This window comes from Dunckerocampus dactyliophorus, chromosome 3 (assembly GCF_027744805.1).
Source record: "Dunckerocampus dactyliophorus isolate RoL2022-P2 chromosome 3, RoL_Ddac_1.1, whole genome shotgun sequence".
Classification (NCBI taxonomy): domain Eukaryota; kingdom Metazoa; phylum Chordata; class Actinopteri; order Syngnathiformes; family Syngnathidae; genus Dunckerocampus; species Dunckerocampus dactyliophorus.
The window spans coordinates 36,276,050-36,295,269 of NC_072821.1; the positions used below are offsets into that span (position 1 = coordinate 36,276,050).

The window sequence follows — 19,220 nt, forward strand, 5'->3', positions numbered from 1 at the left end:
CCACCAGAGAGCACACAAAACACACACACACACCCACACACACACAGGTCTCGTCTCTCCTTCCTGCTTGCCCACAAGCCAAAGGTTAAACAAGCCCCACAACATAGCTGTCCAGCCAATGCCTGTAACAAGTGACACCGTTTTTTTTCCTGGTGTGAGACAATGTGCACAATGTGTGTCGATACTGTAATGCCGCTTGTTGTGGGGAAGGAGAGACTCACGTCGCCGATGCACTTTAATGGCTTTATTAACAGCGGAGAACACTGCAGGACTTTACATCCACGCCAACATAAACACACTTCCCAACTCTCTCCAAACTCACAGCTAGCACTGAGCCTAGCTCTCCTGCTCGGGACGCCCACCGTCACTTGCCGTCACTTCCTGATGAACTAAAGCTGTAATGACACTCTGCTGTATAAAAAGTAAAATATTAAAATCAAGCGTAAGACATTCCTAGCACAGCTTTGTTCTGTGGGTCGTGGATAATAACAAGCCTAGTAGTGCTGTACAACTTTTATCCGCAGTCCCACAGTGCCCTCTACTGATAAACATTATTATTTTTTTTCCCCTTTTTTTTCTTTTTTTTCCCTCTACTGGTCAACATTCAAACTGGATGCCAACCTGTCTATAGAGGCCACCTGTCTATAGCGGCCACTTTTGCAGTCTTCCTCTAGTGGCTATAGACAAGTTTGACTGTATATGTATTTCTTTAAGGGACGAAGGTTGTGTTACTTGAAGGAATGGGAGAATCTCAGTGCTTCCATGATGCTTACCAGGCATTGTATACAGTGCAGTTAGCAAGCCAGTTTGCATACAATTGACCTGGCATGACCCTTCATTTGGATAAACAGCAATATTTTTTTTGCTGCTGAATGACTGACGTAAAAGGATTCATTCATATGATATGTTCTGGAAAATAATATTACTGAACATGCATACCGGTATGTTTGAGATTGCAAACAACGTATTGTCTTACCCAAAGCATATGGTTTTGTTTCAGTGTTGTTGTTGTTTTCTGTGTGTGGGGGGTGTATGTGTTTATGGTTATTACACATTATGGTTATCACATATTATTCCTGTGGTTTTTGTTCAAATATATTTCTATATCAGAAAAGAGGTTATTTCTATTTCATAACACAAACAAAAAAAATCTGAAAAAAATCTGAAAAATGTTAAATGATTTTAAAACTTGTCCAAAGTCACTCTCTTTTATGATTCATATTTTGTACAGACGAGAGCATAGTGAATTGTATGAAAGTAAGAAAAAAAGTAAAGGATCATGACCATGGATTTTAGTGCAAAAACGGGATGGGATATGCAGTTAAAATTAAAATCTCTTTCTAGAGGAGTAAAACTATGCATTGCTATAGGGGAGTGCTGAGCCAGGGTGCAGAATAGAATTTTGTCCCAAAGGCAATGAGAATTGGAAGAGGAAAAAGTACATTTAATATAGCCAAAAGATAGAGAATAACGTATCAAATCGTTTTTAAGGGATGAAGGTTGCGTTACTTGAAGGAATGGGAGAATCTCCCCGCTTTTTAATGTAAAATATAGATGTTCTGCGAGCCTCTTCATCTGCTTTGTACACTATGTACGCTGTGCCAATGTAGTCGAGATGTGAGTGGTAAGATGGCGTCTCTTTGGCTTCAGCGGCTTGCACTCCGGCGTGCGACGTATGAGCTATCCAGATATATTATACAGATCAGTGGTTTAGTGGTACCAGTGAGGCGTATCCGGAAAGCAATCGGTTCAACTGGGTTCTACGCATGTGCAGAAAGTGTCTACATCCGGTCGGCCTATTTTTCGCCGGTCACATGTTAGGCATGTGTAATCTACGTCATCCGTCAATGTATTTTACGCCAGCAAGCGTCCCCCGCCACCCCAAAACGTTATTAAGATAGATAGAAATTTGAAAAATAACAACATAATCATTTTTTTTCTTATATCATATCCATGGTGCAAGTGGACAATTAATAAGCCCTCTTTTCTTTGTTCTATACATTATTTTACGTTTTTTTTCGCCGCTAAAAAAATACACACAACAGCATTTGCTCAGAAGATATGTTTGGATGGATGGTATTTCCCAGTTTAGAAAAAAACTGAAAAAGCTGAATCCTCTAGATTTATCCATCATTGTTCACGTTGAAATATAACTGCATTTTATGTGTTTTATTCTATTTAATTATGCACGTTACACGTAACCGGATATGACGTTTACGTCTGCGCTACGTGGATTACGTAGGTTTTTACCACTGATCTAAAAAAAAGACTGGATCGAGCAACCTATTGTTTTCACGCGCCAAAATTTGAAGCCAGATTTTTTCGATCGCCGCCATCTTGGTGAGACCACCTTACGCGCCACAGCTTTGTGATTGTGCTGGTATACGAACGCAGAATTAGTGAAAAATCATCAAAAACATCAGGAGTGCCAGTGAAGGAAGCGAGGATGAGGAAACACAACTTAAAAAGCACTTCCCAAGAACCTTCCACTCGTAAGTACTTTTACTTGGCACCTTTTTTTGACCTGATATATGTGCCACTACTTGAACGGCTTTGCTTTGAAAAGTTCTCGAAATGTAACCAAAAGTTAAAGTATGAACTTTGATGGGTGGTTTTGCAAGAATTTTCTAGTTACACCTTCCTGTAACAACTAGGCCTTTTTTTGGTGCCTAGCCTAGCAATCAATGATAAAATTATTTCTATGCAGTTTTTTACAGTAGGCTTTGAGTATTTGCACTTATCTAATGTCTTTTTGTACCAAAAAACAGCTTTTTTAAAAGCTACCACAACTACCAAGTTACATTAATTCTGATACCACACATGATTCACGCAAAGGTAGAAGACATGTGACAAAATTTCTGCTTTCTTCCTGCCTTAACCTTATCCTGAGATAAAAAAAAAAATAATGGTTTACCGTAGGAAAATAATTAGACAAAGATAGACTTTAAATTCCATATGTAAACAATGTTTGCAGGCTGCCACACAGCCAATTTTTCGTCCGTCTCGAAGCTAAAATACATCTTACTAGCTTGATAAATGACACAAAAGCGTATAAATCTGAGTAGTTATAACCTTTAGCAGTTGATTTTGGTGGCTATACGATCAATCGAAGTTTTACCAGTGCGTTGCCATACTGTTGTCTCACAGCAAAGTGGTCTCACCAAGATGGCCGCCGCAAATTTCCATTGGCTTCAAAAATAAAACAATAGAAGCTCGATCCAGTCTTTTTTTTAGATCAGTGGTTTTTACGTAGCTTGGTCCTGGTGGATGTCATAAGATGATAGATATATCCGCATGCTAACGAAGTATTTTAACAAGAGTCACTTATAAAATAACCCCCCAACATATTACATATATGAAGTATTATTATTGACCATTTATGTTCATACATTTAAAAAATAATAACTACCACAGCACGTGACGTCGCAGACGCGCTGTCGTAAAAATTAGCCAAAGGAGGAAGTGACGCACCCTTGCGCATGCGCGGGACCGATTGCGTTCCGGGTACGTATTGCGCAGTGACACAACCTCTCAAGCTAGCTTGTTAGCTCTCTTACAAAGAGACGGAAGTGATCAACACATCGCTAAGCAGAGATCGAGTGTGAGTGTAAAGTGTTGTGATTGTGTGAAAATGTGTAAAGTACAAATGCTGAGAGCGTTGGTGAATCAGCGACTAACTGCGGCTGTTGAAGAAATATTTGTAGTGTTGGAAAGAACGATAGCAGAGTACGAGGAGGAACTTTCTCGAACAAAAGAGGATAACGAGCGACAACGTCAACTACTGGACGCTATTTTCAAGAAGCATCAAGTTGTATTACACAGAGCAGGTTTGTTTCATTGTTACTATCACATGTTTACTAACTTTATTTCATCATTAACATGGTATTGGGGGGGGGGACGCGCTTTGCAGCCGCGATCTGGGATGGCTGCGTAACTTTGTCGCTCTGAACAACTTTACACAAAAGAATTTTGAAACCCGACATAAACATCCCCGACCGACAGTGAAGTATGTCCAAAGCAAGCACACTCGGTCAAAGATTGTGACATATTTCTAAGGGAAACGATGTATATTTCTGATACCAGCTTCTTATGCTCTGAAATTGATTCTCAACTCACAAAATATAACAATATACACAATATAAACAATACTTTCGATGCCGCCAGCCAGGCATGTAAACAAAAATGCCAGAAAGTGGAATGATATTGAAACGTGAGCGAAAACGCACGCTGTCATAGATAGGGTTAGCATGTGACACTCCCGTCAGTTGACTACACATTTTACGGGCTGTTGTTCATTCTCCCGATAATAAGAAACAAAGCGAAAGTCAACACAAGACGGTCAAAACTGAGGCTGGTGGCCCACATGCCCCAGACATGGATAAGGAAAGGGATGAATGGATGTTGTTTCACTGTAGATAGGTGGTGTAGGAGCCACACATTAGTTTTGTTGTGTGTGTGGTGCTGTGGTGAGGTGTCTGCTTATTTGTGATTGCACACACCTATGCAAGTGGTGGCTTGGCGCATGGTGGCGGGGCGAGCCTGAGGAGAAACCTTTTGTTGACCGTCCTCAAACCCATCCATCCATTTTCTATACCGCTTCTCTTCATTAGGGTCGCGGGGGCATGCTGGAGCCTATCCCAGCTGACTTCGGGCGACAGGCGAGATACATCCTGGACTGGTCGCCAGCCAATGGCAGGGCACATATAGACAAACAACCATTCACACTCACATTCATACCTATGGACAATTTAGAGTCAACAATTAACCTCACCTGCATGTTTTTGGAATGTGGGAGGAAGCCGGGGTACCTGGAGAAAACCCGCATGCACACGGGGAGAACATGCAAACTCTACACAGAAATGCCCAAGGGAGAATCGAACCCAGGTCTTCCCGATCTCCAGGCTGTGACTGTGTTGGCCAACGTGCTAACCACGTTAACCACTAGACCACCGTATCATTGCACAACTGATCAATCAAAGGAAGTGCCGCTTTCCCATCTACACATGTAAAGTGGAGCGATAAACACTGCATGCGATGCAATGGCTCGTCATCAATATAAATCTCTTGTCTTTAATGTCAACGTGGTGACTGATAACATTCTCGGAGACATTTCCGGAACATACAGCGCCCTCCATAATTATTGGCACCCCTGGTTAAGAATTGTTCTTTAGCTTCTAATAATTAAAATTTTTGTTCTAAAAAATATAGGACTATTCTGAAAATTGGAGAAAAATGTAACCTTCATCTCAAGTGAATTTTAAAAAAAATTAAAAAATCCCAGACTAAGAAATAATTATTTTTCATAAAACGACCTATCCCACAATTATCGGCACCCCTAACAATTCCTAGGAAATAAATGTCATTGAAGTGTTTCTGTCATTTCTACAGTAGTTGACAAAGTTGATCAGAGCATTGAGAACATTTAATTAGTAATTCATCACTTCTTGTTTCTTTGGGGTATAAGATGACATGACACAGAAGCCATTTTTCTTCTCCACTCTTCAACATGGAAAGAAAAAGGAACACACCTTTCAAGTAAGGCAGATGTGCGTCGACCTTCACAAGTCAGGCAATGGCTACAAGAAAATAGCCACTCACCTGCACCTGCCCATATCTACTGTCAGGAGGCATGCACAAAAAAACCCTTTTCTCACTCCCAATCATAAACGTAAACGTGTGCAGTTCGCTAAGCTTCAAGTAGGACCGTGTGCTTTGGTCAGATGACCAAGATAGAGCTTTTTGACAACAAACACTCTAAGTGGGTCTGGCGTAACGCAAAAGAGGAGCATGCAGAAAAGCACCTCATGCCCACTGTGAGGTACGGTGAAGGACCGGTGAAGCTGTGGGCCTGTTTCTCTTCCAAAGGCCCTGGGAACCTTGTTAGGGTGCATGGCATCATGGACGCATTGAAATACCAGGACATTTTAAAGCAAAATCTGGTGGCCTCTGCCCAAAGCTGAAGATGGGTCGTCACTGGTTCTTTCAGCAAGATAATGACCCTGAACATGTGGCCAAATCTACACAGAAATTGTTCACCAGACACAGAATCAAGCTCCTACCATGGCCATCTCTGTCTGGTGGCCTCCAGGGGTGCTAATAATTGTGGCTCAGTGATTTGATGTAAAATAATTATTTCTTAATTTTTTTATTTTCTTAAAATGTACTTGAATCAAAGTTTGGATTTTTGTCTTTTTTTCATTGTGGTCCTATATTAAAAAAAAAAACAAAATTAGAAGCTAAAGAACACATCTTAACCATGTCAATAATTATGGAGGGCACTGTATGCTGGTGCGGGACAATGTCTCATGTGACGGAGCAAAGCTGGACTTTTCTAAAGCATGTCTTTTGTCTTCTTGTGTCCTGCAGATATCAGTGAAGAAGACCTTCTCCCTGAGCAGCAGGAGTGGAGCTCCAGGGTGGAGCGGGAGGAGCCACAGCCCTACCACATTAAAGACGAAGAGGAGGAGCCTGAGCCCCCCCATGTTAAAGAGGAAGAGGAGGACCACAGCATCAGTCAGGAGGGAGAGCATCTTGAAGGACTGGAGGAGTTCCCCTTCATTGGTGTCCCTGTGAAGAGTGAAGATGATGAAGACAAAGGTGAAAGTGAGGAGAAGAGAGAGGTGGAGCCTCCAAGCAGCAGCTCAACTCAACACATGACAACAGAAGCTGATGGAGACCACTGTGGAGGATCACAAGCAGACAACCTCTTAGCTCCACTATCAGATAGTGACGACACAACGTCACACTCTCCTGACACTGATGATGAAGACTCTAAAGCTGATATGACATGTCACACTGACCACACACACTTTAAATGCTCTCAATGTGACAAAACGTTTAATTACCGTGGTAGTCTGAAAAGACACATGAAGATACACACAGGAGAGAAACCATTCAAATGCTCATTTTGCGATAAAAGATTCACCCTAAAGGAAAATTTGAACTCTCACATCAGAATACACACCGGAGAGAAACGTTTTACCTGTTCAGTGTGTGGTAAAGGTTTTTTACGCAATCAAGGGATGAAAATACACATGAGACTACACACAGGAGTAGTCAAAGATGGCGCCCTCCGTGGCAGACGTCTCTGTGACACTCTCCCGTGTTTTTCTATTTTTTGCTATTTTATTGTTCATTTTGGACATTCAACACACTCACGCAGTACATTACAACAGAGAGACACTTTTGAACATCGGCAGGGTTCACCATGAACCTTCATTTAGCCTCTCAGACTTTGCCTTTCTTCTGCGCCGGGAGAACGCAGCAGCCTGCGGACCTGGTGAGCTGAATACCCGGCGAGCAAAGCATCCGAGGCGTAAACGAGGCAAGCGAGCCGGCCTGCATGCTAGGCTAAAAGCTAGAGCGACGAGGCCACCGCTACCAAGCCTGCTGCTAGCCAACGTCCGCTCTCTTGAAAACAAGATGGACGAACTACGAGCAAGGATTACAGCTCAACGTGAGATCAGGGAATGCTGTGTCCTCACCTTCACAGAAACCTGGCTGACGGAGGATATACCGGACTCGGCGATCCAGTTGGAATCATTTGCTGCTTACCGGGGAGATCGGACTTTAGCGTCTGGTAAACACAGAGGTGGCGGCGTCTGTGTTTACGTAAACAAACGGTGGTGCACAGACGTACAGACGATGGAAAAGCACTGCTCGCAGGACATTGAGCTGCTGATGGTGAAATGCAGACCTTTTTATTTACCTCGTGAGTTTAGCGCTGTGTATTTAACTGCTGTTTACATCCCACCACGAGCTAACACTGCTAATGCACTAGGCCTCCTGCATGACATCATTGATAAACACGAGACCAAACACCCAGACGCTGTATTTATTATATCTGGCGATTTCAACCACTGTAACCTCAGGACTGTCCTCCCCAAATATTACCAGCATGTGAGCTTTCCCACAAGGGAAAATAACATCCTGGACCAAGTCTACTGCAACATGAAAGGTGCTTTGAAGGCTGTTCCAAGACCCCACTTTGGAAAGGCTGACCACATCTCTATATTCCTTTATCCAACATACAGACAACTTCTTAAAAAAGCTCCCCCTGTACGTACAGCAGTTAAAGTATGGAATGAAGAAACTGATCAAGTACTTCAGGACTGCTTTGGCTGCACAAACTGGGATGTGTTTAAAACTGCAGCGGGGAGGGAAGATTGTACTGTTGATTTGGATGAATATGCTTCTGCTGTTACTGGCTACATTAGCACATGCATAGAGACTGTTACCACCACCAAGTATTACAGAAAATACCCTAACCAAAAACAGTGGATGAACTGTGATGTAAGGGCTAAGCTACGTGCTCGTTCGACTGCATTTGTCATGGGCACCGCTGATGACTACAAAAAGGCCAGATATGACCTGAGGAGGTCCATACGGGAGGCCAAGAGGCAGTACAGACAGAAGCTGGAGGGCTACTATTCCACCTCAGACCCTCGGCGCATGTGGGCGGGGCTCCAGCACATCACAGACTATCGACAGCAGAGTAGCGTAGCCACGTCCAGCCAAACCACACTTCCTGATGAGTTGAATGAGTTCTATGCCCGCTTTGATACCCAAACTCCTGATGAGCAGAGAGGGTGGCTGAACCTGGGGAGCACACAGGACTCACCTCTCATGGTGACATCAGCTGATGTGCGCAGGGTTCTAAACAAAACAAACCCACGAAAAGCAGCAGGGCCAGACAACATCTCAGGACGTGCACTTCGGGTTTGCTCATCAGAGCTAGCTGATGTGCTTGCTGACATATTTAACCTGTCGCTTGCACAAGCATCTGTACCGACCTGCTTTAAGTCCACCACCATAGTGCCCGTACCCAAGAAGAGCAACGTGACCTGCTTGAATGACTATCGCCCTATAGCACTCACTCCTATTGTGATGAAGTGCTTTGAAAGATTAGTCATGACCCCCGGGGCAAATTTCCTCAGTCTTCTCAGGAAGTACAGTCTCCTTTGGGACTTCTTCAGAATTTGTTGGGTGTTGTGAGACCAGGTGAGGTCCTCGCTGATGTGTGTGCCAAGGAACTTGAAGGTTTTCACCCTCTCCACCTCAGTCTCATCAATAAACAGGGGTCTATGCAGCTCCTTTTCCCTTGTTCTTGGGTCGATGATCATCTCTTTAGTCTTATCTGTATTGAGAAGGAGATTGTTATCACGACACCAAGCTATGAGGTCCGCCACCTCTCTTCTGTATGATGTTTCAACACCACCAGTGATCAGTCCGATGACTGTAGTGTCATCTGCAAATTTAATGATGCTGGTGTTGTTCTGGGAGGCCACACAATCGTAGGTGAAGAGCGTGTAGAGGAGTGGACTCAGCACACACCCCTGTGGGGTCCCAGTGCTCACAATTCTTGAGCTGGATGTGCGGTTGTGGACTCTGACTGACTGGGGCCTGCCTGTGAGAAAGTTAAACACCCAGTTACAGAGGGAGGGAGACAGGCCAAGTGTGAGGAGCTTATCTGTGAGTTTGTGGGGGCTGACTGTATTGAATGCAGAGCTATAGTCTATAAATAGCATTCTGACGTATGTGTCCTGGCCCTGTAGGTGAGAAAGGGCTGTGTGGATGGCAGTGTTGACTGCATCATCCGTGGACCGGTTCTGGCCTGAGTTGCTTCTACAGATGCACTATCGAAAGTGTCCTTACCGCCTCCATCACTGTTTGGTACGGTAACTGTACAACACGTGATAGGAAGGCACTCCAGCGGGTGATCAAGACCTCACAGAACATTGTTGGGGCAGCCCTCCCCACACTGCAAGACATTTATAAATCTAGAGTCCTACGCAGAACACACAACCTCATCAAGGACAGCACACATCCACAACACTCACTATTCACACTCCTACCGTCAGGCAGACGCTACAGGAGTTTGAAGTCCAGGACCACAAGGCTGGCAAACAGTTTTTACCCACAGGCCATCAGGCTCCTCAACGAAGCACTCGCACACGCCGCACGCAACACACGCACACACTCATAGCACTTTATTTATTTATTTATTTGTATTATTTACTGTATTAATGTCTCGTCTGTTGTTGTTGCTTAATTTATTGGTATATATGTTTATGTGTTTATGTTTCTTATGTTCTTATTCTTTCATTTGTTTTCTTTCTTTTCTTGGGAGAATGAACAGAATAAGATTTTCATTGCATGGTATAACTGCTGTTTTACCATGCACATGACAATAAAACTCTCTTGAATCTTGAATCTTGAATCTTGAATCTTGAATCTTGAGAGAGACCGTACACCTGTCCGTTCTGTGGGATAGGTTTTGTCCAGAGTTCAGACTTGAAAAGACACATGTTAAAGCACACAGGAGAGAAACCGTTTCCCTGTTTAGTCTGTGGTAAACGATTCCCTCTAAAGTCAACTTTGAACACACACACAAAATTACACACTAGAGAGAAACATTTTACCTGTACACTTTGTGATACAGGTTTTGTTAAAAATTCAGATTTGAAAAGACACATGAGAAAACACACTGGTGAGAAAGTGTTTAGTTGCAGTGTGTGTGGTGAAAGATTCTCTTATAAGTACCAGCTTAACAATCACAAGTGTGCTGGTGAGAACAGCAGCAGTAAATGAAGCTGTAGGACTTGAAATACAAACTGTCAAGACTTTGATAACTTGGACTTTCTAGCATCATGTAACGTGTGACATCATCATTGTGTGTGCAATCCAATCTTGTTAGTATATTTCTACCATTTAAATGTAATAAAAATTGTAAATACGGTAAGCAGTGACAGAGTGTCAGTCAGTTTATTTCATTTAATTGCAAACTTGAGCCAAGAAGAGTCTGAAAAGCTCCCCTGTTGTTAGCCTTTAGCCTGATTAGCATGCCATTTTGTTGGGGTTTAGCATTTTTCCCCCTCATCGTTGGTGTGTTTTTCTGCTCTTTTCCGTTTTCTTCTGTCTACCACTGCTTTTAGTTTACACTGAATGTCTATCGTTCATTTGCATCAACGCTTTCATTACACAGGATAGGTCAATTGTGTGATTACACATCATCACCAGTGGGAGACAGTATTGCACTTCCGTTAATAAAATAGCTGTTTATTACCGGAAGTAGTAAACAATGAAATGAAAGAGGTTAGCAGGACGTGTCTTTAAGTCCGCGTTAATTCCTGTAGTTCTACGATTGTGTTTTTTTCTTAACGTGTAACAAACTGCACATTATTAATCCTTAATGTCAGGACAAGCTCGTCTCGGTGAACGTTGAAGCTTCTCAGGCTATCTCAGCTTGCTAGCCTGCTAGCAAAGAGACCCGGAAGTTAACACATCGCTAAGCAGAGTTCCAAGCGAATGTAATGTGCGATTGTGTGAAAATGTGAGAGCAGAGAAAATGCTGAGAGCTTTGGTGAAGTAACAACTAATTGCAGCTGTTGAAGAAATAGTTGCAGTGTTGGAAACGAACGATAGCAGAGTACGAGGAGGAACTTTCTCGAACAAAAGACGAACTACTGGACGCTCTTTTCAAGAAGTATCAAGTTGTGTTACACGGAGCAGGTTTGTTTCATTCTTACCCTCACATGTTTACTAACTTTCTATATAATCATTAACATTGTATGGTTTCTTTGTTTCAGACGTGCTTAATGTACATTAAGGGACATCACGTATTTACATTTACACAATGAATGTGTAGATTCCCGGTCATCCAGGTCATGGTAATCCGTAGAGCACATGTGTCAAACTCGTGCCATGGAAAGCCGAGACGCTGCAGGTTTTCTCTCCAACCAGTTTCTGAGGTGATTTAATTGATGAGCTCCTTCCCTCAAACTGAAGGTGTTGATCATTAAAATCACCTGCTTTTAGTGACTGGCTGAAAAGAAAACCTGCAGTGTCTCGGCCCTCCATGGCACGAGTTTGACACCCCTGCCGTAGAGAGTTTGAATGGCTGGCAACTGGACTGTTCAGGTTGTCTTAGAAGACGTTTTGCCTCTCATCCGAGCAGGCTTCATCCGTTCATGCTCCATGACTAGGTGGGGCAAGTACGAGTCAGACTAGATAGGACAGCTGTAGTCTGAGAAGTTGGTGCAAGATCCCAATGCATTTACAGGGGTGGACTTACCATTAGGCAAACACGGGCAATTGCCAAGTAGGGGCCTCCAAACATCTTATAAAAACTGATTTATTTTTTTTCTTTATTTTGAAGTATGCACAACCACATGAAAATGCATAATCCATCATGAGCTCTCGACTGCTCCCCCTCCCTTCTCATGCAATCGACTATTCCATGTTGCTGTGCATGCTGAATGATTCAGGAAGACGGCGGGAAAAACAAAGTTGAGTTACTCGAGTGGAGCGAAGAAGGCGAGAGGAAAGTATACAGTTTTTGTCAAAACTACTGAAAGTGTCAAACATTTCCATAGTCCCAGGTACAAACGTAGACACACGACAACAAGAGCCAGACACTCTTGACAGTAGCACTGCTGTCAGTGCCGGCCGCGGAGGTAATCGGGATGAAACTGTGCCTGCGAGTGATGCTTTTCATCGAAAAGATGTGAGTATTAAAGTGGTAAACTACATTAAATGTTACTTAACGTTTTTATCAATTACAGTATAAGCGTTGAAAAGATTCAATAATAATCCCCCAGGAGGATTTAAGGACTTTATCTAGCTCAGGAAATAGGATAATTCTTTCATTTTCACAACAAGTGTCAGTGCAGTACCAGGATGTGGAGGGCTCCAGTGACTGGGTTTGCCTCGGGCCTCCAAATGACTAAATACACTCCTGTGTATTTATCCTCTAAAGGAGGAGGCATGCCCACACAGGAATGGTTTTGGTCTTTTGTGGTGTCAGCATCAATGTCCCGCCACTCCTGGCTCCGACATCCACACACTCGGAACGAACGTGGCAGCAAGAACTGTCATGCCAACTTGGTTCAAATTAGGTTGCACAAAATCCTTGTAATTGCCACAAATGTGCCAGGAGATGCAATGTTTACATGTGTAAACACGGGGCCTCATTCACGAACAAACGTATTCATTGGCCCTGCTTACAAAGTTGGTACGAAGATTGTGGCATTCATGAATATTTTCATATCTTAGGTAGGAGCAAATCCTCTTACGCACATTTCAGCACCGACATGTTGGCACATTGGTTGTGTCGTCCTCTTATGTGCAGCTCAATAAAATACCATTTTACAGTGAGATGTCATATTTGTTTTTACTTTTTTTGCAAATTTACAGAGCACCTTTCATTTAAATTAGTTTAAATTAGTTAAATTGGTTGTCTCATTTCTCAAACTAAGTGTATGAAAAATGAGGACAGAGCGGTTTCAGTGCACAGCTTTCATCCATCCATTTTCTATACCGCTTCATCCTCATTAGGGTCGCGAGGGCATGCTGGAGCCTATCCCAGCTGACTTCGGGCGACAGGCGGGGTACACCCTGGACTGGTCGCCAGCCAATCGCAAGGCACATATAGACAAACAACCATTCACACTCACATTCATACCTATGGACAATTTAGAGTCAACAATTAACCTCACCTGCATGTTTTTGGGAATGTGGGAGGAAGCCGGGGTACCTGGAGAAAACCCACGCGCACACGGGGAGAACATGCAAACTCCACACAGAAATGCCCAGGGGAGAATCAAACCCAAGTCTCAATCCCAATCTCCAGGCTGTTCCTGTATTGGCCAACGTGCTAACCACTAGACCACCGTGCGGCCCGCACAGCTTTCAGTTTTGAAAAATTCTCATGAATTTCTCGAAGCGTATCGGAAATGGTGGCGTGTTGTGGCAATCTCGTCGAGCATGTCAGCTCTCCTGATTGTCCAACGCCGCTTCCGAGATCAGGTGCGGAGGGGAACGGAGCCGAGTACGCGTGGAAGTACTGCTGCAGGAGGATTCAGTTTCTGCCGCAGGTTGGCTCTGCGGGACTTCATCTGTGAATGAATTAAACCATTATTGCGGGCCTCGGTCCAGTACTATTTGATCATTCACACGTTTTAAATCATTCCTCTGAAGTAGCAGCCGCACAGGGAGGGGATGGAAGCCTTCCCGCGGGGCCCAGGTCTGTATCCTGATGGCACTCCTAAAAAGTAGAGTGGGGAAGATAAACTTATTTTTTTTTTTAAAACAAACAAACAAAATTTAGATTTTTCCCACTACTCAACATGGTGACTGATGGCGTACTCAGAGACTTTGTCCGAACATATGCTGGTGCGGGGCAATGCCTCGTGATGCAGCAAAGCTGGAATTTTCTAAAGCATGTCTTTGTCTTCTTGTGTCCTGCAGACGTCACTGAAGAACATCTTCCTTCTGAGCAGCTCGAGTAGAGCTCCAGGATGGAGCAGGAGGAGCCACGGCCTCCCCACATTAAGGAGGAAGAGGAGGAGCTGCAGCCCCCCCACATTAAGGAGGAAGAAGAGGAGCCGCGGCCCCCCAACATTAAAGAGGAAGAGGAGAAGCACAGCATCAGTCAGGAGGGAGAGAATCTTGAAGGATTGGAGGAGTTCCCAGTGATTGGTGTCCCTGTGAAGAGTGAAGATGATGAAGACAAAGGTGAAAGTGAGGAGAAGAGAGAGGTGGAGCCTCCAAGCAGCAGCTCAACTCAACACATGACAACAGAAGCTGATGGAGACCACTGTGGAGGATCACAAGCAGACAACCTCTTAGCTCCACTATCAGATAGTGACGACACAACGTCACACTCTCCTGACACTGATGATGAAGACTCTACAGCTGATATGACATGTCACACTGACAACACACACTTTAAATGCTCTCATTGTGACAAAACGTTTAAACACCGTAGTAGTCTGAACAGACACGTGAGGAATCACACTGACAACACACACTTTAAATGCTCTCAGTGTGACAAAACGTATAAACACCGTCGTAATCTTACGACACACATGAGTGTGCACATTGACATCACACACTTTAAATGCTCTCAGTGTGGGAAAACCTTTGGTAACAAGGGAAATCTGAAAACACACATCAGATGTCACACAGGAGAGAAACCTTTCGCCTGTTCAGTTTGTGGTAAAAGATTTTTTCAGAAGTCACATTTGGAAGCGCACACAAGAACGCACACGGGAGAGAAACCTTTTCCTTGCTCAGTGTGTGGTAAACGATTCTCTAAAAAAGATAATTTCAACAGACACGTGAGACTGCACACAGGAGAGAAACCGTTCCAGTGCTCATTTTGTGATAAAAGATTCTCCCTAAAGGCATACTGTAACTCGCACACAAGAATACACGCTGGAGAAAAACATTTGACCTGTTCAGTTTGTGATGCAGATTTTTTACGAAATCAAGAGGTGAAAATGCACACGAGAAAACACACAGGAGAGAGAACTGAGAACGAGCGACGTCAACTACTGGACGCTGTTTTCAAGAAGTCTCAAGTCGTGTTATGCAGAGCAGGTTTGTTCACTTTTTACTAACTTTATATTTGATCACAAACGTGTGGTTTATTTGTTTCAGAGATGCGTAACAAGCACCATTAAGGAACGTCACGTGGTTACATTGACAAAAGTCAACATGTCTGAAAGGGAGAAGGAAGAAGCAGATAATATTCAATCTGACCCTTCATATTTCATTATCTGAATATGAATTTGGCATAACTTCTGTTATTGTGGAGTTGTTATTGTTGATTGTTGCTGACTTTCAGCAGCGTCAATGAGTTGCGTCTTTTATTACCTTGCAGTCAGGGTGATGCCATCTTCAATATAAAACAATGTGATCGCTTTGCCTGGAAATATTGATTTTGAATAGCGTAAGATGCGTTCCCTCATAGTGCAAGGTTAATATGGAGAGTGCTGTGGGTCTAACTGTACTGTGAATGTGGCGCAAGCGATATAGGTATCATAAATTAATAAAACAGAAATCCAAATTTATGAAGTGTTTCACAGTTTGTCGAAGTGTTTTGCACTTCTCGGCCACTGTACCATCAGGGTGACCGTTATTGGGCTCATAGAGCCGGCTCTTTGAAGGGAGACTTGGGTTTTATCTTGTCTTTTTTCCTGTTAAAGTGCCCATGCCATCAAAACACGTTATCTTGTTATTGCTCGAATGTTGACATATTTACTGTTTTGCAAAACAGAAGGAAAACAATCCACGATGACTATGAACTGGCCCACTCTGGGATCGATAGACATGGAGTAGGACTCTTTCCAGACCCAGAATTGACAAAGTTTGTAGAAAAGGTAGAACATGATGTGAGCAGTATCATCACACTAAACATACCAAGTTACAAGGTGACTTTCATCCACGCATATGCTCCCCAGCAAGGCAAGGCGAGAAGGAATCATTGTATGAACGGCTGCAGGATGCATTGGATAACCTGCCAAATGAGCGTGATGTCATCATCATGGGTGACCTGAACTGCCATTTAGGCACTGAACCTCTTAAAGACATTATCCCAAATTTGGGGCTGGAGATCGAAATGAAGACGGAGAAATGGTCACCGACTTTTGGATTTTTTCAGTCAAGGCGGCGTCGTCCTCATCCGACCGCCAGACTGACCCTATTTCTGATTTTGGATCTGCAATTCCAGGGCCAGTATAATTTTGCTTTGTGTTTGGCACTGTTGCTAGGCAACCACTTTGAACTTTGGCAGTTAGCCAGCTAGCTTAACTTGCTATCAGCACTTGTAACTAGTTTATTTCAAGGAAATCAATAATCTCTCGCCTATCAGAGTTCAAGTTGAGGGCGTCAGCAAGCAGTTCTGTTCTTGTGTTTGTGAATTGTAGTCAGGAAAGGACGTCACTTTGAGAAGCCTCCCACCCGGAAGTGGCCATAGACTATAATGGTTTCTTCATTGTTTTGGTTGCATTTCTGTTGTTTCTGTTCGGTCCGGCCCGTTTTAGCAGGGCCGGAACTACCTGGGTTCTTGAATTCTTTCGACTGTTATTATTCTTTCGAAATAACTAACTGAGTCAAAAAGTCAGCTGAACAATATTCTATTTCGAGTGAATACAAGCAATTCCAATGCCAGCAATAGAGAGAACGGTCAGCCACCTCACCAAACTCTTGGCGAAACTGAGTTCCTCTTTCGCATAAGCCTTCTGTGGAGGCGGTCACAATGATCAGGAAGCTCCTCGATCAGTGCTTGTTGCTGTATTGGTCTGATCTGGTGCCAACCAGTCCAGGCCAGGTGGCTGGAAACATGGCCTGGCCAAGAGTGAATGTCAGTGTGGTGACTGATGACATTCTCAGAGACATTGTCAGAACATATGCTGGTACAGGACAATGTCTTATGTGACGGAGCAAAGCTGGACTTTTCTAAAGCATGTCTTTGTCTTCTTGTTTCTTGCAGACGTCACTGAGGAACATCTTCCCCCTGAGAGGCAGGATTGGAGCTCCAGGAGGGAGCAGGAGAAGCCACAGTCCCCCCACATTGAAAAGGAAGCAGAGGAGCCACAGCCCCTCCACAATAAAGAAGAGCAGGAGAATGACAGCATCAGTCAGGAGGGAGAGCATCTTGAAGGACTGGAGGAGTTCCCAGTGATTGGTGTCCCTGTGAAGAGTGAAGATGATGAAGACAAAGATGAAAGTGAGGAGAAGAGAGAGGTGGAGCCTCCAAGCAGCAGCTCAACTGAACACAAAACAACAGAAGCTGATGGAGACCACTGTGGAGGATCACAAGCAGACAACCTCTTAGCTCCACTATCAGATAGTGACGACACAACGTCACACTCTCCTGACACTGATGATGAAGACTCTAAAGCTGATATGACATGTCACACTGACAACACACACTTTAAATGCTCTCAATGTGGCAAAACTTTTAATCACCGTTGTAGTCTAAAAAGACACATGAAAATACACTCTAAGAACACACACTTTAAATGCTCTCATTGTGACAAAACGTTTAAACACCGTCATAGTCTTAAGGCACACATGAGTGTACACACGGACAACACACACTTGAAGTGCTCTCAATGTGACAAAACCTTTAATGACCGTAGTTATCTGAAACGACACATGCGACTACACACAGGAGAGAAACCATTCAAGTGCTCAGTTTGTGAGAAAAGATTCTCCCTGAAGTCAAATTTGAAATCACACACACGAACGCACACTGGAGAGAAACGTTTTACCTGTTCAGTGTGCGGTAAATGTTTTTCCCGAAATCAAGAGGTGAAAATACACATGAGAAAACACACAGGGGAGAGACCATATACCTGTTCAGTCTGTAGTATCGGTTTTGTGCAAAGTTCAGACATGAAAAAACACATGAGAAAACACACCGGAGAGAAACCATATTCCTGTTCGATTTGTGGCAAAAGATTCTCCGTAATGGCAACATTGCAAAGACACACGAGGACACACACTGGAGAAAAACCACATTCTTGTTCAATCTGCAACAAACGCTTCTGTGACCGAACGAACCTTGTAAAACACGTGAGAATACACACCGGCGAGAAAGTGCTGCGTTGCAGTGTGTGTGGTGAAAGATTCTCTTATAAGTACCAGCTTAACAATCACAAGTGTGCTGGTGAGAACAGCAGCAGGAAATGAAGCTGCACGACTTGAAATAAACTGCCAAGACTTTGATAACTTGGACTTTCACCACATATAACATATGTGACAAATTTTATGTAAAGTCACCTTGTTAATTTTGCATGCTTCAATCATTTAAATGAAATGAAAATAGAAAAAACAGAGTATTAGTCAGTTTTATTTCATTAAACGACAAACTTGAGCCAATAAGAGTCTGAAAAGCCAATATGTTCTTAGCCTTTAGCCTGGTTAGCAAGCCAGCCTGTTAGCATTTAGCATAATTTTTCTCTCAGCTGATGTGTTTTCCTGCCCTTGTCCACGTTCCTCTGACTGCCACTGCTTTTAGTTGACCCTGAATGGATATTATCCATTGTTCATTTGCGCTGAAGTCAACTCTTATTTTACCACACACTTATAGGTCAAGGGTGTAATGACACCTCCACACCTGAGGGAGGCAGTAATACAGTAGAGCAGAGGTAGGGAACCTATGGCTGGGGAGCCAGATGTGGCTCTTTTGATGACTCCATCTGGCTCTCAGACACTTCTTAAAATGATCAAAAAAAATCTTTTTTGCTGACATTTTTAAGTAAAACATTACAGAAATCACAGTGTTAAAAATAATGTTCAAAATAGCAAACTTTCTTAAGCTTTTTAATCCATCCATCTATTTTCGACCACAATGCCAGAGCCAATGCCAGCTATTCCAATATTTTTCGGATCAGACATCAAAACTTTATTATTGGATAATATGTTAGCCT

The 19,220-nt window shown here is 43.3% G+C and overlaps 2 protein-coding genes across 4 annotated transcripts; both read left to right on the plus strand.

Moving 5' to 3' along the window:
- The first annotated feature begins 3,531 nt into the window (after positions 1-3,531).
- Positions 3,532-10,686, plus strand: LOC129179096 (zinc finger protein 771-like). Of its 2 annotated transcripts, XM_054771931.1 has the most exons (3): positions 3,532-3,827; positions 6,367-7,055; positions 10,243-10,686. In XM_054771931.1, the coding sequence occupies exons 1-3, from the start codon at positions 3,632-3,634 to the stop codon at positions 10,588-10,590; spliced, it is 1,233 nt and encodes a 410-aa protein (XP_054627906.1). In that variant the 5' UTR covers positions 3,532-3,631; the 3' UTR covers positions 10,591-10,686. The 2 variants fall into 2 exon arrangements, with proteins under 2 accessions (XP_054627906.1, XP_054627907.1); XM_054771932.1 differs by lacking the exon at positions 10,243-10,686 and having other exon boundaries at positions 6,367-7,259.
- Positions 10,687-11,093: 407 nt separating this feature from the next.
- Positions 11,094-18,568, plus strand: LOC129178336 (oocyte zinc finger protein XlCOF6.1-like). 2 transcript variants are annotated; one of them, XM_054770472.1, is made up of 4 exons: positions 11,094-11,511; positions 14,248-15,381; positions 16,061-16,163; positions 17,276-17,362. In XM_054770472.1, the coding sequence occupies exons 2-3, from the start codon at positions 14,298-14,300 to the stop codon at positions 16,120-16,122; spliced, it is 1,146 nt and encodes a 381-aa protein (XP_054626447.1). In that variant the 5' UTR covers positions 11,094-11,511; positions 14,248-14,297; the 3' UTR covers positions 16,123-16,163; positions 17,276-17,362. The 2 variants fall into 2 exon arrangements, with proteins under 2 accessions (XP_054626447.1, XP_054626446.1); XM_054770471.1 differs by lacking the exon at positions 16,061-16,163 and having other exon boundaries at positions 17,276-18,568.
- Positions 18,569-19,220: the final 652 nt, after the last annotated feature.